General features: G+C 37.4%; 1 protein-coding gene across 3 annotated transcripts in view; it reads left to right on the top strand.

The window, feature by feature from the left end:
• LOC126184368 (ATP-dependent helicase brm) overlaps positions 1 to 24133 on the top strand; it is a 437613-nt gene that overhangs the window by 398318 nt on the left and 15162 nt on the right. For 2 of the 3 annotated variants that reach the window (XM_049926751.1, XM_049926750.1), the window contains 3 exons: positions 7525 to 7617; positions 19083 to 19196; positions 19324 to 19553. In XM_049926751.1, the coding sequence (XP_049782708.1) occupies positions 7525 to 7617; positions 19083 to 19196; positions 19324 to 19553 (437 nt within the window). The remainder of the gene's footprint in view (positions 1 to 7524; positions 7618 to 19082; positions 19197 to 19323; positions 19554 to 24133) is intronic. The other variant, XM_049926752.1, reaches the window with a different exon arrangement.

Raw genomic sequence — 24133 nt, 5'->3', positions numbered from 1 at the left:
CTATGTATATAGCTGGGGTGATCCAGTCGCAACAATGAATTGCAGCCTTCAAAAATTTGGCTCCATGCAGTGTCGTGAATTTTATCTAACATATGCCTGAATTTCCTCCAATCAGAGTGCTCAATGTCACGCCAGAACTATTCACTGTTGCCAAACTGCCACAGTAGTTTGTTGGTTCACTTCCAGTTTATTGTCCGGCTTTCTTTCTTGATGTGCTTGGATCCCTACTCATGCGCCTGGCACTTTTATTTCGTATTTCATCAGACATGATAAGCACAACAAACAAAGAAACACACACGCACATGTATGCATGCACACACTGCCCCCCCCCCCCCCATACATACACAATAATGCTAATAGATAGCACTAACCAAACAGTAATGGATGCTTCCGCACAAGGTGCAATTCAGGCATGTTGTTGTTGTTGTTACAACAACAACAACAACAACAACATGCCTGAATTGCACCTTGTGCGGAAGCATCCATTACTGTTTGGTTAGTGCTATCTATTAGCATTATTGTGTATGTATGGGGGGGGGGGGGGGCAGTGTGTGCATGCATACATGTGCGTGTGTGTTTCTTTGTTTGTTGTGCTTATCATGTCTGATGAAATACGAAATAAAAGTGCCAGGCGCATGAGTAGGGATCCAAGCACATCAAGAAAGAAAGCCGGACAATAAACTGGAAGTGAACCAACAAACTACTGTGGCAGTTTGGCAACAGTGAATAGTTCTGGCGTGACATTGAGCACTCTGATTGGAGGAAACCAGTGCCAATATGTTAAGTGTCAACTATCAAGTAATTTTAATCTGACTATAGTGATTTCAACATCATCCACTTAAAATTTGTGGAGCATTTTGTTCCTGAGTTGATTTGAAAAGGAGCTATAAATGCTCCTTGTGTTAAAACTGTTTGGATATCTTTAAATAATAAAGAAATTTAATTAATTTTAGAAAAATTAATGTATTTTGGCAATTATGTTGCTTTTGTGTGGCTTGGTGGCTGAGTGGTTAGATGTCATATGACAAATCTAAAGGTTCTGGGCTTGATTCTCAGTTGGTCCAAGGGATTTTTTTCTGTCACCTCACTTCTTTCACCTCTGTTGATTTGTATAAGTGAAAAAGAAAAGTTTCACTGTCATCTGGAGTTCACTGGCTAAGTCAGATGACAGGTCACAGAAAGGCAAGGGCTTACTATCTTCAACAGGACCATGTCTAGTAAAGCACTACAGTGTTCCAACAAGCCTTTACATTGATGATGGTTTTACTGTTATGACTGTGAAAAATTGTGAGTTAAAGGTCTTGTTTTAAATATCAGAATTGCTCTGAATTTAATATGATTTATTTCTTTTTTTGTTTGCATTCTTGCACCTTCTGAAACCTAAAGAGTTGATTAATGTATGCTGAGCCCAATCCGGAATTTCATTAAGATCCTTGCTGAACGATGTGGTGCAGTGCTTAGTACACTGGGCTCACATTCAGAAGGATGAGGTCTCAAATCCCCATGTGGACATTCAGAGTGAGGTTTTGTTATTTCATCAAATCAGTTGATCCAAATTCTGGGATGGTCTCTTTGAAATTGGTATGGCTGATTTCCTTCTCTATTCCTCCTTAGTCTGAATTTATGCTCCATTTCCAGCAGAGTCATTGTTGATGGGACATTATATTCTTAATCTTCCTTCAGCAAGATCTTTCAAAAGACTGGAACCCATGTAACAGACTCACCAAAATCTTTCTGCTCTTTTATAGTTTGTTGTTTTGTTGTTACTTCTGCGGCTGCTTCAGCAGTGGAGGTTTGAAATATTACTTTCACATTTTTCAGCAGAATGATTATTTGCAGTGATTAAAAAATGCAGAATATGTGTCATGTCCTAACACAGGGTAGAGGGAATACAGATGGTTACAGGTCAGACTGCAATTTCTGAATGATAGGGCTCAAATGCAGAAAGACTAACTTCCAGTGAAGACAGCGCCAAGCACTGTCACAAAGCCCCTATGAGAGGCACAGATTTTAAAATTGATAGGATGCCTGCAGCTGGAGGCTCAAGGATACTCAGGGATTTGAATAACACTGTTTATTAGCAATGAAACCAACTACTACATTGAAGGCTCATTCTGAACATTAAAAAAAGCCAAGGACGCAACTGGTTGCCCAACAGAGATCAGTGTCTGAGCCCACGGAGTGAGTGCTGACAGGACCAGCAAACACTAGCACCATTTTAAGTACAAACTATGAGAGCAGCACTCCAAGTGAGGGAGACAGACTTGTTGCAGATTACTGAAACTGGCAACAAGGGACACGTAGTTGGCACCCCAGTGAGCTGAGTGAGAGCTCTGAATGAATACAAAAATATGGGTTTTTAAAAACATGGGTTTTTAAAAACATGGGTTTCTTATAGTCAGCTCACCAATCTACTGGCACTTTACAAGCTTAAGCCAATCTGACAAGTGACTCTGCACCTCCAGGACGCCTCTGCCCAGCCACATTCAGATTCCTCCCCCTTCTCCTTCTCAGTAGATATGGATGTATCGGGATTTTGCATTAACACACTCCAGGTTTGGTATCAACTGTGTTCAGCTGGAAGCCAGATGTCACTGCCCTTCCTCTTGTGGCCAGCAACAACAGTGTTTTGCATCACTTGGTTCTGCCCAGAGGCCCTTCATGAGTGGGGACCACTGTCGTAGCACTCAAACCAGTACAAATCCACTGATGTTGCAGTTCTCAGGAGCAGGTATGAAGCTTTCTGCATCTATTAAGATGCATCTTTTTGTGAGCATCTTCTACTGTGATGCCTTACAATAGCGTCTAGACAGTGGATCGAGTTACCAGTTAATTCTCTGAAGTGAAACATCTCCCTTTTAACAGCTGCCCAGAGCATCTGCAATTCGCAGAGCTCTAGCATTGCTGTTTACCTCTGATAACCTAAACGCGACCACTTTTGCTTTGTGTGTCTGATTTGCTATCTTGGAGTGCCCTTTCTTGCTTCCAACAGCCTTAAGCTTAATGATATACAAGTTGTTATATTGTCAATATATGACATACCTTTAAAATCATACATATGTTACCTGAAAAAGTTCAAGTGTAAAAATTCCCCCCTCCAATCTTTAACATTATACATATGTTGCCTGAAACAGTTCGAGCGTAATAACACTCCCTCCAAAAATGTGATGACAAGACTGATGTGTGGTATAGCCCAAGGTCTAGGTTAGGCTAGAAGGAGACAATTTAGTACAAGATGGTGATAGGAAATAAGGATAATGTGGATATGAAACAAAGGTGGTTGTATGAGATTAAACTACAGAATGGCCAAAGTCCTTTGTTTAATGCACTTTGTGTTATATATAATTAAACCTGCAAGATAAACTGAGAAAAACAGTGTTACGGAATAGACAAATCTCCAACAAGTATTTTATAGCATATTTTGTATATAAACTATGACAAATGCATTTTTACTGTCTGTACCCTTTCAGCATTATAAAATGATAGTAAAGAAATAGTGTCAATTAAGATTAAGAATTTTGTTGAAGGGTATGAAGTTATATTGAAACACTTCACTAATGTTTTTAAAAAAACTGCAAGTTCACTGATCTTAACTGTATTTAATTCAAACTGCAGAAATACTACTGACACAGTTTAGTAACCTTCTCCAGATATTAGAAACTAAATGAAACATTTTCAAACTTATGGAAGATGTTCAGAAATTCATTAGAAGAGTGTGTGTTCTCACATGCTGTTTACATTTAAAATCATATTGTGACATTAAAAAAAAAAAAAAAAAGAAACAACCTCTTTCTTGATATGACAGACTCACCTATTGCAAGATAAAATTTTTTCTAACATTACTGAAGAATGGTGCCATGTGTTTGAGATTTGAATAAACTAAGTAAGAATTTCAAAAAGGCCCTATTCCACTAAGCAATTATCATAGTAATTTGTTTCCTGATGTTCAGTCTACGTTCAGCTGAAAACCAAATGAGATGGAGTGATTAAGGTATTGGACTTCTATTTGGGTGGAATGGGGGTCCCATCTGTCCCTATCCCATTCTTGTCTAATACAATATTGTGCTCCAAGTATTAATGACCTTTTTACCCATAGGGTGTTAAGGCTTATTCTTCCTTCCTCACTTCATGCTACAATCTATTGAAGCACCTTTCTGCAGTTGTTATTTGCCTGAGCCTCCACACAACATCTATGTCTCTCACCATCTCCACTAATTCTCTCTCTCTCTCTCTCTCTCTCTCTCTCTCTCTCTCTCTCTCTCTCTCTCTTTTTTTGTTTTTGTTTCTCTCTTTCTTTCTTTCTTTCTGTGTGTGTAGACCCCCACCATACCCCTCTGACAAGAACATACTGGAACATACCACTGTTTCAAAATTGCACATAGGTTGAAGTTGTGATATTTCTTGCCCACTTCTCACCCTTGTTAAATTATGTTCAGTAAGTACTTAAATGGATACAGCAAGTAGTCCAATGGAAGGCATTATGGTTTGAATATAACAAGTATTTGATTATCAGTTGCCTACACCCCTCCACTCCAATGGCTTGTGTTGTGGTATCTAAATTATAACAAATGCTATGAACATTGAATATTTGCTATTGCTGGAATGTGTGAAAACTTTTTACTTGGTTATTATGACTGTGTAGATGAAACAGCAAGCAATAAATATATTTTATAGTTCAGATAGGGACTTTTCAGTTTGATTTGTTCTACATGAAAATTACCTCCATAATATACGTAGCTGTGTCCCTTTCTGCTACAGGAATGTGAATCAGTTATGGTGGTATTTGGGTCACATTGTTGTGTGATAGGTGCCAAGGATGCAAAGTACTAGATGAAATGTTATCTCTACACTGATCCAGATGAAGGTTGAAATTGCTCTGTTAATGGGACAATAGATATTTGTGCCAATCTTTTCAAAACTAATATAGTGCTCTTTTCTTCTGTTCTCTCTGTAAAGTTCTGTAACAGTCACATAAAGTTAAAGAAAGGGAGAGATTTGTAATGCATTTCCAGACCAATTTAAAATGGTGTTCTAATTCATTGATTAACTCACCTCCTTTATAGCTCTAATGGCAGTATGATACTATGTTAAGAAAATTTGTCATCCTTGCCTGTTCCTAAATTCTTTTATAGTTTTGAACAATTACTGTTTTTCAGTTGCATGATCGACTTCGTTGACAGTTAAAATGATTTGAGAACCTGATAAAGTCTCTGCTGGCTGCTAGGTACTTTATATGTTAACTGCCCATGGGCACCTTCATAAAAAGACTGCTGGGAGCTCAACACTATTTTCTCAGTAGGTTATTGCTCTAGCACTTTCATCTTGAATTAATTGGTCATTTGATTGTGCTTATTTGATGTACCATATTGTGTAAGTTCTCCAGCTTGTCTCTCAGTGTGGACATTGAGGTTGCAAAGTAACACGTAATTCTTTAGAATGTCCTTCCTTTGTGGCCCTTCTTGCTACATGTGCCAGCGATACAGAATTGTTGTTTTTGGATGAGTTAAATTATATGCAGCAATTATTTGATGATTGTTCTTCACTAGGACAGCCTCTGAGTATGTATTTGCTCCAGATGACTGTTTCATTTTCTAATGTGCACATTGTTCGTGGAAACAGGCATTTTCATCTTGCCTAAGAATTTGTACAAAAATCTTGGCAGTAAACCCTATAACGCACTAGGCAACCTGTCTGTGGCAGCCAATAAAACGGTGATGTTTCATCATAGGCTGTGTAGCTAGGATTTCCTGGCTGCAGCAGCCATTATAACATATCTGATTACATGGAAGACAGGTGTCTCCCCACAGCCAATTACGAACAGGGTGTCTTGTGAGAATGTATGAGGCTGTCTTCAATCTCGATGCACTTGTCAAAGTAGCCAGACCTTGTTTGCAACCCAAAACAAAATGTACAATGAATTTTGAGACTGATATTTTCTGTAGTTTTTTTTTTTGTTTCACTGCTGTTGAATGTATTTAATTACACAAGTCCTCGTGTGTTCGATCATTATTAGTTAATGCCATAAATCTTTGGTGTTACTAGTTACCACGGAATTTTGCATGAACAAATACTTTTGGTATGAAAAAAGAAATAATTAAACTGTGACAATCAACATTTTACCCCCAAAACCTTCAGTTATTTTCAAATATTATTAGCAATAAACTATCATTTTTGTTTTTGTTTATATTCACCTCAAATAATTAACAGTTTTTCTTGTGGAGTTATACAAATTTACGTAAGAGTATCAGTTCCCATAATAGAATAAATTTGTTATGTTTACTAAAAGGTTATCAAATGATTTCACTGACATTCAAGTATAGTTTAAAAAAAACCGAGTAGCTTTGAAGATCCTTAAAATAATTTTAAAATAAACCCTTAGTGTGACCAACCATTAGTAGGCATGAACTCAATTTTTGAAATTAAAGGCACTTGTGAGCCACATATCCCCCTTCCCACTCTTATCCTCAGTACCATTACCACTGTTTCCATTCCAAAATTTTTGTTTACTGAGATTTCATAAGAATTGCTACATTTTGCATGAGTATCTCAGTGATGGAAGACATCATCATGGACTACCAGCCAGTATGATATAGGGTTAATGACGCCCTTGCATTACCTCCTTCATGGTTCACCAATTATAGTTGGTCATTAATTTCTAGAATGTTATAGATCTATATCCATTCATTGAAAGATACATTTTGCTCATTACTTTTCAGCTTCTAAATGCTTCCACATTTACTTACAAGTTCTGCAATTGTCTTTCGAAAACTGATTGTGTATAAGACTTTCATTTCATTGATGTACTGATATAAGGTGTTCTGTTACTGAGAAAAATTCTGTGAAAAGTATTAATTAGGTACTAGTGTCTCTTGTATCCTATTATACAAAATTTTATTTGTCAAACATGATTTATTTGATCACACATATAACTTTTGCAATTTTTTGAGAATTATAGAATTCCTCAGATACTTATTTGCATGAAGTATCCTGTACGCATTGTTCCTTATGATATTTCTGAGATCCTGATGTACATTTGGTCTGAGCCTGTGGTAATAATTATTTGCCTCCCACCGTCTGGAATCCTTATGGATTGAGGTGGTGAAGTAGCTAAGGCACTGGACTCATATTCTGAAATAGTGTAAAAATCTTCATCCATCATCTCGATTGAAGTTTTGATGTGAGACACACAAAGCCATTACAATATTTTTGTGTGTGTGTGTGTGTGTGAGAGAGAGAGAGAGAGAGAGAGAGAGAGAGAGAGAGAGAGAGAGAGAGAGAGAGAGAGAGAAAATACAACAACTGATGGAAAACCTATCTAATTGTGAAGCCTTTCATCATCGAGCACATTTTTTTATTTTCAAAGATGAAATGATCTTCATCATTGTTGAAAATGTGATCATAGCATGCAACAGCATATTCCATGTCATGTTATAAAATTTGAACCCAAGTATATGTAAGAGAAGGCGTTAGTGATAAGATTTTTCTAATTAAAATGTGACTTTTTGCATGACGCCCAATGTGTAGACATGGGATCAAGCAGTCAGCGGGCATGCAGGCAGCCTGTGCTCCCATAGTGTGGCAAAGCGCACAGGAGTGAGAGGACCTTGCATGTATAAAGTGAGTCTGCTTATATGTTCATGGGAAAATGTAATGGATTCACAAAGAAGAGCTCAGTGAGTGTAAATTCTGTTATAATGTTTGGCTCAGCAACAACAACAGATGCCAGTCTGTATGCAAGTTATTGGTTTGAAGCTACAATATTCCATTTTTCTTTCTGTCTGTGTCTAGGATGCCTTGTAAAGGCATTCCCTCTGTTTTGAATAGGTGCATAGTGCTGTTACTTAGGGCAGCAATGGTTATTTAGTGTTATGAAACTCACTGAGTCTGAATATGGGAGCTTTACAGAATAACTTTATTATTTATTGTAAATTTTTATAGTTAATGTAACTTTTCAATTTATGATGAGAAAGAAAGAATGAGATTAATGGTAATTCTTGACTGAAACAGGTAACAGGAAAAGTTCTGAATTTTTTTTCTTTGTGATGTTCTGTTTTTTATTAGACATATATGAAATTTCACTTTATTGTTCTAAGTAAATATTACTATGCATTGTCTATGTAGAAAATGAGATTTCCACTCTGTAGCGGAGTGTGCGCTGATATGAAACTTTCTGGCATATTAAAACTGTGTGCCAGACTGCGATTCGAACTCGGGACCTTTGCCTTTCGCAGGCAAGTGCTCTACCGTCTGAACTACCCAAGCACGACACACAACCCGTCCTCACAGTTACTGGCAGAATTGAAGCTGTGAGGACAAGTCGTGAGTCATGCTTGGGTAGCGCAAATGGTGGAGCATTTTCCCATGAAAGGCAAAGGTCCTAAGTTCGAGTCTCAGTCCAGCACACAGTTTTAATCTGCCAGGAAGTTTCATTGTCTATGTACTTGTACTGCCATGTCTACCATATGTTACTATAGGCTTTGTCTACCGAGTGTAAAAATTTATCTTCTTTCTTTGCACTTCACATTTATTTTTTCTACTCCCTTTGTCAGTTTTGCTTTACAGTCCAAAGCACACAAGAAATCAGTGTTTTGAGTTTGGTCCATTCAGAACATCCTTCCAAAGACTTTAAAGGTCAGTTCAGAAACTTCAATTTGTGTTGATGATACAAGTATTCTAATCAATGTCCAACCCCAACTTACAAGACACAACTCAGCCTATAGCCGAACAGGCATACAGCTGGTTCACAGCAAACAGTTTGTCTGAATCACATAAAGTCTCTTATTATGCAGTTTCAGACTGGCAAAAATGACTTGCTGGCACCAAGATTAGACATTATCATACACTAAATGAAACCCTGTGTGTGAAATGCCTTGGTATCCAACTGGGTAACAAGTTCAGATTGAGTAAACACATAGTAAAGTAAAAGAGGGTGGCATTTTCCCCACTTCTGTTATATTTATGTTATTTGTTCATGACTAGTTTCTACCTGTTGGGTCATTTTTGAGTGATTTTTCTGTATAAAAGAGAGCACACTGTGTTAGCTCTGCAAATACAATTAAAATAACATGGAAAAATATAAATAAAATATTAAATTACAATTCAGCTCCTAGTAGTATCTCTGTAAGTTGACCTGAAGACAACGGTGTTGGCTGATTTATCTTATTGCCACTCTGTCTTGTCTTATATATATATATATATATATTTTTCTCCTTCTGCAAAAAAAAATATAAGAATTAGAGACAACTGTACAAAACTTTTTTGAACGCCCTTTGTAGAACTACCATCTTGGACACTGCAGCTGAAATAAATGACATGTTTATTCAGCTGAAGCAAGTAGTGAGAATATTGTGTAAAGTAGCAAACAACACGTCATGCAGAGATTTCTTTGAGGATATTGTAATTGTGACATTAATTTTGCAGTACATGTACTTCTTAATTGTGTTTGTTGCTGATAATAAAAACCAATTACTGTAATTAGCTCAGTCAAAACAAGATAAAAAAAATTTATGTAGACTTTGTGTCCTTTTATAGTATTCAGAGTGGAATTCACTATCCTGGTGCAGAGGCATTCAACAAGCTCCCATTTGTGTAAAGCAAGAAATTGGGAATTCCTACCAATTTTCACAAAAAAATTAATAACATTTTTTGTTAGCCACTCTTACTACAAATTATCTGATCATTTACGTGCAAGGATTGAAATTTTCTCTTTACTACGTGACAAGTAAAAATTTTCACTGCAAAGTTGCTTGACAAGTTGTAATGTATTGGGTACAGGCCTCTGTTGTTACAGATGTAGGTCACTTTTCTTTAAAAATCCTAATGCAATCAAATGAATATTAAGATACCAGTAGAAGATAAACATTAGCTGTATAATACAGTATAACCTAGGAAGCAGCAGCTTTTTTTCAGAGTAGCGGCTTTCCTTCTAGTTTTCAAGGTTATAAGTAGCTGACCTATGCACAGATTGTATTAAGTAGTATAGCAATAGTTTATTGTTAATATAATGTACAGATTAAGTTTGTTATTTACTTCTCTTTTGTTAATGTATGGTCTTGAAGACCCACTTTCTTGATGGTATTCACGAAACAAAATGATTGAATGAATGAATGAATTGTGTTCCGTACTTAACAGTTCTTTACAGGGTGGAGTTTCACATACCATAGGTTAGTTAATTTAAACACTGCGTATTTATTCATGTTTGGAACAGGATTTTTCTAGTGCACTTGCAATTACCTAGTTCCAGACTCTGAGGTTCTCAGGATCTCTTAAGAAATTTGTAGGCTTTTCCAGCTACATATTAAAGACTGTAATGCATGAAAGCATTAGGTTGATTTAAATCAAGTTACAGATATATTTCATTTCTGATATCAAGCTTATTGCTAGCATTTCAGTGTCTTTCATAGCTGAATTTGCAACAAACTATCGAATACAGAGTAACTGAAGCATATAGCGTGTAGAAGTGATTATTCTGTCATGTAGATATATTACCTTGTGCCCGAGATTCTAATTTATTTTCTCATGCCTATAAAAATAACTGTTCAAAAATATCAAAGGGTTTTCTACAACTTTTAACTGAAGTTCACAAATTTATTTGATTACTTTGATTAGTTGTCTGTTACAATGTTGAAATTTCTGTTAATCACAGAATCATTAGGAAACTTTTTTGGCAGGTTACCAACTGTGGATATGAATGAATAGTGAACTTATCTTTTGTGTTTTGATATTCTCAGAAAGAAAATAATTTTAGGTTTGCTCTTGAACAAGTCTGTCTTGTGACATTTTAAGTGATCAGATCTATCTATAGTAGTTTTTAATGTTGCTTGTAACACATGTAATTAAGTGAATGATTTCAAGATACTGTTTTAAATAATGGAAACATGACTGGTCCAGTATTGATAGTAAAGAAAATGTTAGAGATTGAAACAGGCATTATGGTTCTCTTTATGTCATCCTGACTGGCGTGATGCAAAAAAGTGGACTCTCACATTCCATTTGTCTTGAACTAGCATAAGTATACATCAATCATGTTCAGCCATATGGTGACTGAAATAGTTTAATATGGGCACCATAACTGGTCACACTGACTGGTTTTGATTTAAGGATATACATCATACATTTAATGGAAAAATAAACCGTCACATATGAAATTACATCCAAAGAATCTTGTAAAGGTCAGTCAGATGCATTTTTGTTAACTGAGTGCTGTAACAAAATACGTTTTAAAAAAACAATTAAAATGTGTGAGAGGTTTCTTTGCAATGTTAATCTTTCATTGCTTGTCACATTTGACACACATCCTCCTTGTCTTTACCTCCAACTTGTTTTATGTATACAGTTTCATACAATTTGAAGAAATGTTATCAGAATCATTAAGTTCCAATCATATTTTTCACACATCCGACTGGTATTTTTGTACATTAATTCTGTCATCAATTTGTGCACATAACCAACTAAAATTCATGGTTTCTCTTTTTGTTTTTACTGTCCTTGTAGACTGTTGTCTTTCATCTCTATTTTGATACCAAGATCTAAAGCATTCATTTTGTTTTTCTACATTAGTAGTTTCCTTTGTATGTCATATTTATCAGGCTTATTTCCCCATAAGTGGAAGTGTGCAACTTTCAGTTAATTTTCAAAGTTCAGGTGAGTTGTCTTTTTATCATAGATATTGGCACTGGTGTGTAATAACTACCAGCCCTAAGTGCTTGTTTTAAGTTTACTAATTTTTTCCATTTCTTGACAACTGCAGGGAAATAATTTTAGTTTTAGTTTTCTCCTGTCCTTGTAAACAAGGAAATTATATGTTTGCCTCTCATCAAGACTTTAAATAAGGACTATTGAAACAATCCTCATATCATGTTTCCAGTAAAGTGCCAGAATACCAATCGTCCACTACACAATATGAGAAGTTTGCTTGTGCTAATTACATCTTCCAGAATATTAGAATTGTTTGATTAAAAATTTATCCTATTTTGTGTCATTGTCGTTAGAGACAGTTTTGTTATAATTGAAGTGCACCAATCGTGAGCAACATTTGACACCTTTTTCACAAATTATCTGGTCAAATAAAATTATAGCAAAAATATAAAATGAGTTATATTGCATATCCAGTATTTTGAATGCTATTGAAGTATTTTCATTATATGCATTGGCCCAGGATGGTAACTGAGAACTATTGCATGTTTTTGGGTAAACATTCAGATGCTTCAGGGTTTTTTATTTAATAAGCAAATTTAGCAGTATATAATTTCTGAGAAATTTCTAAACTTTGAAAGTTTTATAGTATAAATATTGTTTTTTCTTCATAATTGTGACTGTGAAATAAAAAAAAAACTTCAAATTGTATCTAGTAATGATCTGCTCAGTTATTGATTGGTTATTTTTAGGTATTGTTCCAGAGGACTTCAAACAGTAAGTTATACATTGGCAGTCTAAATGACTTTCATTAAATGCCGCTCTACATTTCAAAGTGACACAGATATGTGACACTATTTTTCAGCATAGTCACCAAGATGAGGGCCAGAACGTTCTACCAATCATTCAGTTGCTCAACAATAGAAATCCACTCCTTAGTCATAGAGTCATTTGAGAACTGCTGTGTGAATGTCTTCATCGTAGAAAAATCTGCGATTACTGCAAATCTGTTCCTCAGCTGCCTGAACAGTTGTATGAAATAGAGGATGGGAAATGAAAGGGAAAAGGTTTCATATAAATATAGACACCAGCTGCGTCATCACAAGAGATGTCTGTGCTGTTAGACATGTCCGACATAACAGACACTAGTTAAATGTATTCCTGGACATTGTCGTATGTGGTCGATGTCAGTGGCCTTCCTTCTTGGTCAGCATCACATATGTCTGTGCAGCCTTGGTCTAACTCTTGGACCCATATCACTATGGCTGGATGTGATAATGCATTTGTTCCTTATACTGCCAGAATTTCGTGATGAATCTGTGAGCAATTTAGAAATTTTGCCCACAAGAATCATATTGTCGTATGTACCGCAGCTTTGGAGGACATTTCCAGTTGCCACCTCATTTACTGTTGACATGATTTGTATTAGTGACTACTAGTACATGATAGTGTTGATTTGGATGTCTCATTGAATGACAGATGTGTGTCTTCTCTTTCTGAAAGTTCAGATGTCTCTGCCTAGCAATTGTTGTCAGATGAGTCCAAACTGTATTCCCTGGTTTGAGAATAGAATAGTGTTTCGAATGAATCTCCTATGCTGCATTCACTAAACAGTAAGTAGTTGGAAATGTGAATTCCACATGCTCTTCAGTCATTTGCTTCAAATACTTTTCAATAGCAATAACCTCCTTTCTCTCTCTCTCTCTCTCTCTCTCTCTCTCTCTCTCTCTCTCTCTCTCTCCCCCCTCTCCCTCTCCCTCCCCCCTCTCCCTCCCTCCATCCCTCCCTCCCTCTCCCTCCACCCCCCCCCCTCGCGCGCGTGTGTGTGTGTGTGTGTGTGTGTGTGTGTGTGGAGTGAGAGAGAGAGAGAGAGAGAGAGAGAGAGAGAGAGAGAGAGAGAGAGAGAAGAGAGACTGCATGTGATTGGGTGCACATTAGTGGAGTAGTAGTAATATTGTGGTTGTGGGGCTGTGCATGAAATAGTCTCTTCAGTGGTGTTGCTGTTAAGGGATTATGAGGTGGTTGCTATCGATTGGACAATGAGCTGAATCTCATAATAAATATATATTGCTGTGAGCCGTACTGCATGCAGCATGGCAGAGCAGTTAGCATCGCTCACTGGTGTGCTGTAGGTCAGCAGTTCAAACCCAACAGCCAGCAATTATATACTATTTACCATTTAATCATTTCTGGAAGGTTTTCAAAATTTCTTTGTAATGGTTGTGTATTCTGGAATATTCAGTGTTTGTATAAATAGCAGCATTCTCTGTCCAGGAGCTCAGTGCTGTTCTGGCTGTGTGTTGGTGTTCATAATAAACATGATTTCATTGCTAAGAGCTGTACTTCATTGACTACTCTGCATTTAGATTTGGACTTAATGTTGTTGTGGCATGATTGTTTGTGTAAGAGGAGACGTACAGCATCTTATGGCAGCCAGAACTGTTAGACCAAGTAAACAAGAGATGGCAGCCATGTCAACCTCGTACATCAGGAAGTAATAGAGAATGTTGAAGAAGAGGTGTACTGACTTTGAGCATCAATCTCTGCCACCGGTAAAGTACATCAGGAAAAATGGACTTTGCCAAGTCAGACTTGTGCCACAGCCATCAAACGACAATCCAGCACTTGACCAAAGTAGGTACAACCAAGTCCTCCAACATGTATAATGCCCTGTAGAAGAACAGACATTTGGAGTTGGGAAAAACACACTTGTATGTGCCCACTATAGATGCCACTGCAGCACTATATGCTGTTGCAGATAAATAAGACAAGTTTTTGACAGCTAGCAGCTGCCATATGTCAAATATTGCAACAGTTCTATTAACGCCAATCAAGTACAGACGATTATAGTTTACTTGGCATACCCTGGATGAGGTAGCTCCCCAGTATCCGTAGCCACTCCCCATTGCTGTATAGAGGTATCAGCACCCCACCTACCCTCCAAATGCAGGAATATGAAGTGAGGTGGCCATCTGTAGAGGTCAGGCTGCCACAAATGAAAATCCTTCTTGAATGAAATTCAGGAAATCTGGTTGATGATGCCACCATCAGCGACCAACCTGTCCAGGGGCTAGTATACTCAAGGGCCTCCTTTTCTGTAATTTCAAATACTTCATTGTTGCCAGCTAAAGCAGACTGTGTTGTGTGATGTGAAAGTGATTGTGCTGAGATTTGCAGATGGTAAAACACTATATCATCAGTGGGAATCATCCACCATTTAGCCCTTGCTCGTCTAACGTGTCACTGGCTGAACAGTGGATAATCCAGGAGGAAGTGAAGAACTTGCGGAGAGATGTCACTGAACCTTCAGAGTTCTTGGTCCTCTCCTGTGCTCCTTATGAAAAAGAAGCATGGCACATGGCATTTCAGCATTGACTATCGAGGACTGAAAAAAAAAAAAGGTCACAAGAAAAGATGTCACCCACTGCTGCGCATTGATGACACCCTAGACTGGTTGAAAGAAGCAAAGTATTTCTCAACAATGGATATGGAGACAGGCTACCGGCAGATCAAGGCTGATGAGGCTGACAGGGAAACGACTACCTTCATAACTCCTGATGACCACTATGAGTTTGAAGACATGTTGTTTGAAGTATGTAATGTTCCAGTCATCTCCAAACATATGATGGACAACCTGCTTCGACAACTTAACACCTAAGCCACCTGAAGATTATCTTGAATGGTGATCAGATTGCAGGCCTCCACCTGAATTTGAAAAAAGTCCTCTTTACTGCCCAAGAAACAAAAATTGTGGTGTATCTAGTCAATGGCGATGGTGTCTGTCTTGATCCAGAGAAGTGTTCTCCAAATATGTACCTATGACTATCAATTCATAAAGGACTTTCATACTAAGATATGTCCCTTGCAAGAACTACTGCAGGGAGTCGCCAAATTTTCCTGGAACGAGGTTTAAGAAAGATCTTGTTTAAGAAAGATCTTTCTTTATCCCCAAGGGGGCCCTAACATCATCTCCAAGTCTGAGATGAACTACTCTACAGCAGAGAAAGAGTGCCTTGCTCTTGTTGGAAAGAGTGCTTCGCAGTTGTTGGAGCAATAAAGAAGTTCCAGCACTAGTGACGTTGCAAACCATTCACTGTTGTGACTAAAGAACATTTTATATGTTGCCTGACTAACCTGGAGGAAGTCCAGGCTGATCGAAACTGCACAAATATTCAATCAGACATGAGTAAACTTTCAAAGTGGTGCAAAGATTGGCAACTTGTTTTAAATGGTCAGAAATGTAAAATTTTCAACTTCACAAAACAAAAGAACATAGTATCATGTGAATATAATATCAGTTTGTCACAGTTGGACTCAGTAAACTCATACAAATACTTGGATGTCGTTCTGAGTAGGGACATGAAGTGGAACGGTCACATAGGCTCAGTCTTGGGTGAAGCAGGTACTAGACTTTGGTTGGTTGGTAGAATACTAGGGAAATGCAGTCAGTCTGCAAAGAAGATTGCTGAAAAACCACTTGTGCGACACATCCTAGAATGTTGCCAAAGCGTGTGGGACCTGTACCAAATAGGACTAACAGAGGATATTGAATGTACGCAGAGAAAGCAGGACAAATGGTCACAGGTTTCTGTGTGTTTGTGTATGTGTGTGTTTTTTACTCACAGGGGAGTGTTACAGAGATGTTGAAAGAACTGAACTGCAGACTTGAAGATAGGCGGAAACTTTCCTAAGAAAATCTACTAACAATGTTTCAAGAACCGGCTTTAAATCATGACTACAAATAAATTACAACGCCCTACATATCACTCCCATAGACATTGTGAGGACAAGATTAGATTAATTCTTCCCACACTCCATACATGAATGGAATGGGAAAAAGCCCTAATAACTGGTACAGTGAAATGTACCCTTGGCCATGCTCTTCACAGTGGTTGGAAGAGTACAGATGTAGATGGATCTGTCAGGTCAACTGGTGAGATGGGAACTGAGGTTTCAGGGGTATAAAAAAGCAGACACAAACACAAGGATGAGGTTGCTGACTGTCTTTCAAGGAACCTTTAGCGGAACACAGCAGCACAGATCAAATCTGAGTCATTGCCACATTAAATGATATTGCTGCTGAATAGAGCAAATATCCAGCACTGCTGAAAACCGTAGAAGCCTTGAAGTTGGAGGGGCTGACCAAAGGAGAATTCAAATTAATAAACAGAATATTATGTAAGAGTAACTGTGACCTAATTGGGTGGAAATAGTTGCTTGTCATTCCAGTTCAATATGCAGCCACTTATCCTTATGTAATTCCATGATGTTCCAACATCTTGTCACCCAAGAGCTGTGAAAACTCTAGACAGAATCAGATACAGGTATTACTGGCCAATCATTAGGTACTTTGTGAGACTATTATTTATCATCTTTATTATTTCTCAAGTCAACATACGTTTTTCACAACACATACTAATCTTGCAGGGATAAATGAGCTATTGTTAAAAAGGTTTTTTAACCGGCTTCTGATGTTACATACCAATTTTTCATTAAAACAGTATTTGTGGAAAATTTTAACGTAAAAGAGACTTTTAACTATCATAGGCAGAAGGGCACCATAGATGCCCAGCTCCATATCTACATTTTATGAAGGTAACTTATCAATCATGGATGAGAGACTCCCTTTTGATATTATTTTATTACAAATACTGTTTTATTTCTTTTAAACTATTTATTAACTGGATAATTTGTATACAGCATTGTCGTAGATAATAATCATGTCCACTGCGATAGTCCATTATCTCTTCCCGTCGTATAAGTTGACTTTTCTAAGCAAACAAACTTTCTGAATCGACAAACACATTTATCATTGTCACCTTGAATTGTGATTTACGTATTGCTGCTTTGGCCTAACATGCTTACTGTAAATGAAAATGTTTGCCAAGTTAAAGTTATAGGTTATGTGGCCCTACTGACAGTCCCTGATCTCTGCCCGTCGTACGAGGTAGGACAATCATTCCGAATGCAAAACATATTTTCTGGGCACACAGAAGTGTACATACAAGTATGTATCATTAATTCCTGATTATTATTTTACGTTGTTTGGGTCATTTGTAAAGATGTTTTCTCTTCCTTTCCACAACTACCCTTATCCCAGTGGCTGCACTTACTCCAAATACTATCATTATTTAAAACTATAAAAATGTGGAAGTTTTGCATGGGTTCCTGGTCAGGGATAATTTCATGTTACGATGTCATGCACGGAATGACAGCTGTCTACTATCAACAGACGAATGGTCTCACAGAACACTTGAATAAGATTTTGGCAGATATCCTCTTGATGTACATTGCTGTCGAAGAGAGAGATTGGGATACAGTGCTAGCCATTGGGGTCAAAATGACAACGGATACACTGTTTCTGTTTCAACTAGACAATACTCGGTATGGTTACATGAAACACCTCATCACCGGGATCACAGAAGCATGACAGCTGGCTTGCATACGTACCCTGTATACCCTTGAGAATGACTTAGAGTGCTATAACAGCATACCGTGACCAATTAGATCAAGCCTGAGAGACTTGGTATGGGTTTTTACACCTGTGCCAAAAATGGGACTACCAGAAAAGCCATTAAATGCTAGTTTGGGCTGTATACTACCCTTCGTTGCTTGTTGGATGTCACATATGAAGTCAAGTATTATGACCCTTCAGCAAGAACACAGAAGCACAGAGACATCATCCTGTTCTTTGTGGAGGGGTCTACATTTGATGCTGATCATAGTGAAGAGTATGTGACAACATGACCAGATCCCATAGACAAGATTGACAAGATCTAGATCCATGATGCTGTAATCAGATCAAATGAAAACTTCTGAAACAGTGGATTGCTATTTCTCCAGCACAGGGAGCAATGCTGCAAGCTGTGCTGCATGCATGTTGGCATAGTGGCTAGCATCGCTGACTGTTGTGCTGCAGGTTGCCAAACCCTGAACTCCAACAGTTGTTTATTGCTTAGTATTTATCATTTCTGGAAGGTTCTTGAAAGTTTTTATGTTTGTAATGTTTGTATATTGTGGAATATTCAGTGTTTGTATGAGTATCAGTACTCTCTGTCCTGGAGCTCAGTTCTGTTCTTTTCTTGCTATACATTGGTGTTCATTATAAACGTGCTTTCAATGCTAAGAGCTATACTTCCTTGATGACCATACTTTCAGATTTGGACTTCATTGTGATAATGATGTGGCAGTATAATTTGCATTTTTCTATTTTAAATGTGTACCAGACTTGCGAGAGAGAGTTATGCCGTGGAACTGTGCAACAAAATTATTTTGGTGTTGGTGTTACTTTATGTAGCTGTTGTTTTGAATAAATGAAAAATAATTTTTTTTTCTTGTAAACCACATCATTATTAGAACCTTAGTTTTTAAATCATTAAAATATGTAATAGTTCAAAATAACTCATGTTGCAAAAGTTTATTTGTAATGGGACATAAATTATGTGTAGGTGGAGAGGTGGACATTTGAAGAGGAGGAGGAAGATCGTTATTTAGGCCGAGGGTCTCGCCAAAGAAAAGAAGTTGACTACAGTGACAGTTTGACAGAAAAAGAATGGCTGAAGGTAAGTGTCCTACTTCTATTGCTTTTTAGGAGGGGGCCATTTTCAAAAGTGAGAAAATTTGGATTTTCAAACATAAATAAACCTATTTAAACGGGCTCTGAATTCTGTAGCATCTTTTTTGTGCCAGGCAATTGATGAAGGTGGAGAAGAATTTGAAGAAGAGGAAGAGGAAGAGGAGGAGAAGCTGAAAAAAAGGACACGTAAGAGACGAAGAAAAGTGGAAGAGGAAGAAGAGGAAGAGTCCATACCTATCCAGCCAAAGAAGCGTAAATCTTCATCTGTGTCATGCGCTGTTGACCCACAGCTTAAACGACGGATGCGAAAACTTATGAATATTGTCATCAAATACACTGACAGGTAATTTCAAAATACAACTTCATTATGTGGTAGTAAAATTACAAAATATGTCATAATATTCAGCTTAAAGCTGTACATATTACTTCAAAATAGGTTTTTTTCCTCTTATTTTGAGGAGAAAACTTAGCACTGCTGAGATTCTGAAATATGTTGTCACTGACTTTACTGTAGTCTGTTTAACAGTGACTGGAAGACATTCCATGTGCCCTGCAAAATTGTGTGTACTACAAGTAACTGTGGGGCTAATTTTCACCAATCTAAGTCCATTTCTTAGATGTTCTGTATCTTGTGCCTATTTTAGTTGAGGTTTAGAGTTTGAGACTGTTGATTTTTCATTATTGTTGCAACACGATAATTTACAATGTGCAATGAATGCTACTGCAGAAGTCATAGTTCACTCCTAGTGAGATGGCACAGTGGTTAACACACTGGACTCACGTTTGGGAGTTCGACAGTTCAAATCCTGTCCAGCCATTGACATTCAGGTATTCTGTGATTTCCCTAAATTGCTGAAGGCAGATGCCAAGATGGTGGCTTTGGAAAGGGCACAGCCGATTTCCTTCTCCGTCCTTCCCGAATTCGAGCTTGTGTTCTGTCTCTAATAACCTCATTATTGACAGGATATGAAACTCTGATCTTCCCTCCTCCTTTCATATTTCACCACCAGGAGCTGATAATAAATACTTCTTTATTACAACCAGTTTCAGTCCTCAGACTATTATCAGGACTCCTGTATACCAAAGGAGAATATAAATGAAATGCATTTTATACTTAGTTATTTATAAAATGCTATCTGGTGTATGCACTCAAAAAACTCCCATAATAAGATGTCACATACTCATGTAAGACCTTTAGAATGGCTTACATGGCAATATAAAACTTACAGTGTCTATTAGCATAAAATTCAACACAAGTCACTGATGTAAAAATACGAGACACAAAGTAATGGGGCTGACTGTGTTCATATGTAAAACAAAATACTTAAATATGATGCACATCTACAGTGTTACCTGTTGTCAAGTAGTGAAATATATTACAATGTCAATAATAAAATGTACTGAACACTGTCATTCTTCCTTCTACGTATACAATCTGGTTCTAACATACTGTGTGTAGCCCCTCAGCATACTGATGACTATAGAGCTGATCACTATTATATATGTCAAACCAAAGATGATACAGGAGGTATATTAGTATGTTAGAACCAGACAGTATGTATAGGAGAAATAGTAGTAGTGTTTGGTACATTGTATTATTGACAATGTAATATATTTTACTAGTTGGTGACAGGTAACACTGTATAAGTGCATTTTACTTCAGTATTTCGTTATATGTATGAACACTGTCAGCCCCATTACTTTATGTCTCAGGTTCTTAATTTCAGTTACTAAAGTTGGATTTTATGCTAATTGTTGCCATAGATTTTATATCGCCTTGTAAACTGTTTTAAATGCCTTATGTGAGCAAGTGACATCTTACTACGTGAGCTTTTGTTAGTGTGTACACCAGACAGTGTTGTATTAAGAGTTAAATATGAAATGCATTTCACGTATTTTTCTCCTTTTGGTATTCAGGCAACATCATGATGGTCTGAGGACTGAAACTGGCCTAAAAAAAAAAAATTATCATCATCACTTGGAATATGACTTTCACCTCTCACTCTCAGAACGTATGTGTGTGGTGGTGTGTGTGTGTGGGGGGGGGGGGGGGGGAGGTTGTACTATAGTTAAGTTCTCGTGTGAAATGTGTGTTGCAGCATGGTTGCATGCAAATCAACATTTGGGTTGATGTTTACTTCATAGTTTCAGTATTAATATTTGTCTTTAAAAAAAAAGAAAGAAAAAAAGCAATCTGTAGTATATATAGATACATAATGCACATCCACAGGCATGTGAAAGGAGTGCCCTTATAAGTAGTAATAATTATTTTATGTGTAATTGCCAACATATTTTAAGTTGTGAATCAAGTTACTTAATTTTAAAGTCAAAGGATTTTACCATACATAATGAGAACTGTTATTTTTAATAAATATACACAGTTTGACTGAAATAAAATCTCTTGGAACACTTTGCTGTTCTTTGCAATGATATCAGAAGTATAATTAATAGTGTGTAAACCTCCTTTTCCTACTGTCACAACATTAAAGTCAGGAAAGCCCATACTTTAAGTAATTATACTTTCAAGGCAGAATTTTGTTTCAATTTTTCATGAAACAAAGAGTGTTTATTGGTGGAGTTTTGGGCAGATTGGTTTGGAATACTAACAGCACACTAATATCAAAATGTGTTCTTAAAACAGCAATGCCCTGGTAATAGATTTGTGGACAGATGCATTATCATACTGATACTGTAAAGATCTGATCACAAACTATTACCGATGTGGGTGGCCCATGTGGCTGTCTAAAATGCATTCTTCAATATTGTGTTCATTTTGACATTGATCAAAACTAATTATCCAAGCTCAAACCTGGAGAATCTGCCTGATCAAGCCTTGCTCAGTCCTACAGAACAGGCAACATAGCAACACCTGGAGTCCAAGAAAGAACTGTGGTTGGCTGATACTTGCCAAATACATCAAACAGTAATTTATTCTAATCAGAGTTTATTTACATGTTTAACAGAGCAATTTTGTTAGCGCTCATCATGAGGTATCATGGAAATGCAAGGGGATACATTAGTAGTCAATTGTAAGTTGTCAGTGCGAGAGCAGCAGTAGACAATATATTTTGTAGCAGTGAGTGGAAGTAATTTTATCACATCATGACTTCAGTATAAAGACAACATGTATAGTGTTTTTGAAAACATAAGGGCCATAATCACTAAAGTTAACATGGTAATTTCCCTAATAATCATAATAATAAAATTATGGTCTATAATATATAACTGAAATTTCAGTGCAAAGTAATGTGAGATGTGTAATCTGTAATCAGTAACTTTCCTCTGAGTAATTATTTGAACTAATCGGTAAATGTAGCTGAGTTTTGTTATAACACCGGCCGGGGTGGCCAAGCGGTTATAGGCGCTACAGTCTGGAACCGCACGACCACTACGATCGCAGGTTCGAATCCTGCCTCGGGCATGGATGTGTGTGATGTCCTTAGGTTAGTTAGGTTTAAGTAGTTCTAAGTTCTAGGGGACTGATGACCTCAGAAGTTAAGACTCATAGTGCTCAGAACCATTTGAACCGTTTTTATATATATATGTTGGATTCAACTTTCATGCAAACTATCACCTTTCAACCTGACATAGACCTTTGGTGACCCTGTAGATTATTATGTTGTCACAACCTTCAGGTCCAATAAATAGCTTCCAGTAATATTACATTTCTTGGAATCACAAACTCTTAAACTTTCACATTTCAGCCTGATCTAGATCTCGGTCTACACTACAAACCAGTCTTCACCACGACCTTCTGAACAAGTAGTAAAAATATGTGTAATATGCCACAATGAAAATTTAAGTGAACTATGAATAACCTGTGAAGATCATTGAATGATTTCAATTTAGTGTTCGAAATATAATGCCTCTTTTCTCACCTCTCATTGGTTACCTTGAACTGTGCTACCATTGGTTTTCTGGTACTGGAATGTTGCCAACCTACATTTATGAACAAAAACATTATGGCCACTTGCTTAATACTGTGTTAGTCCACTTTTGAAATGCAGTACAACAGCAATTCAACACAGCATCAGTTTGACAAGTCCTTGGTAGGTTTCCAGTGATATGTGGCACCACATGTTGACTCGCAGGTCATGCATTTCCCATAAATTATGGGGCAGTGTTTATAAGTGTGCCTGATAGTGTCCAAGACATGTTTAATTGGATTCAGATCAGGAAAATTTGGTGACTGAGACATCTATGCGATTTCACTACCCTGCTCCTCAAACCACTATAGCATGGTTATGCCCTTGTGCCTTGAACAGTTATTTCGCTGGTTAATGCCATTGCTATCAGGGAAGACATCAAGCATGAAAGCATGCAGGTGGGTCACAACTGTCATGGTGCTTTCGATTACTACCACAGATCCCCTGTGATTGTCCCTTGTACCTAATACTACCTCCACCAGCCCATCTGCGGTGCGCTGCATGGTTCGAGCAGCAATTTGGATGGTGGCATGTCTGGACAGCCATTGTACAACACATCCATTTTAGATACTTGAAAATGGCCAAAGGCCTAAATAGTGCAGTTATACATCACATAAAGAGAATGGCAGCTGAAGACAGAGGGGGAAAAAAAAAACACTGACTTCATGTAACAAGAAACTGTAGCGATATGTCAGTATTGTTTGATCAGCTTGAGAACAGGTATGGGTTATGTGCCTCAGAGCCTCACGTTCGACAGTATGCACTGAACAGTGTGCTTCAGAACACTTCTTTTGCCCCCAGCCAACATTGTAGTGTTTTCAGATATTCCACAGGTCACCACCTATCCTGTTTTACAGAGTGGGCAAGCTTCAGGCCATGTTCTGTGATGAAGCGTGGACTTCAGTCACCTCGTTGCCTACTCACAGTTTCATTGTCGTTTCACCATTTTCCATAGTTGTTCACAACAGTAGTATGTGAAGAGCTGACCAGCTTCATC

The sequence above is a fragment of the Schistocerca cancellata genome, chromosome 4 (genome assembly GCF_023864275.1).
Source record: "Schistocerca cancellata isolate TAMUIC-IGC-003103 chromosome 4, iqSchCanc2.1, whole genome shotgun sequence".
NCBI lineage: Eukaryota > Metazoa > Arthropoda > Insecta > Orthoptera > Acrididae > Schistocerca > Schistocerca cancellata.
The sequence above is the reverse complement of the archived record's forward strand: the minus strand, read 5'-3'. Positions and strand labels throughout refer to the sequence as shown.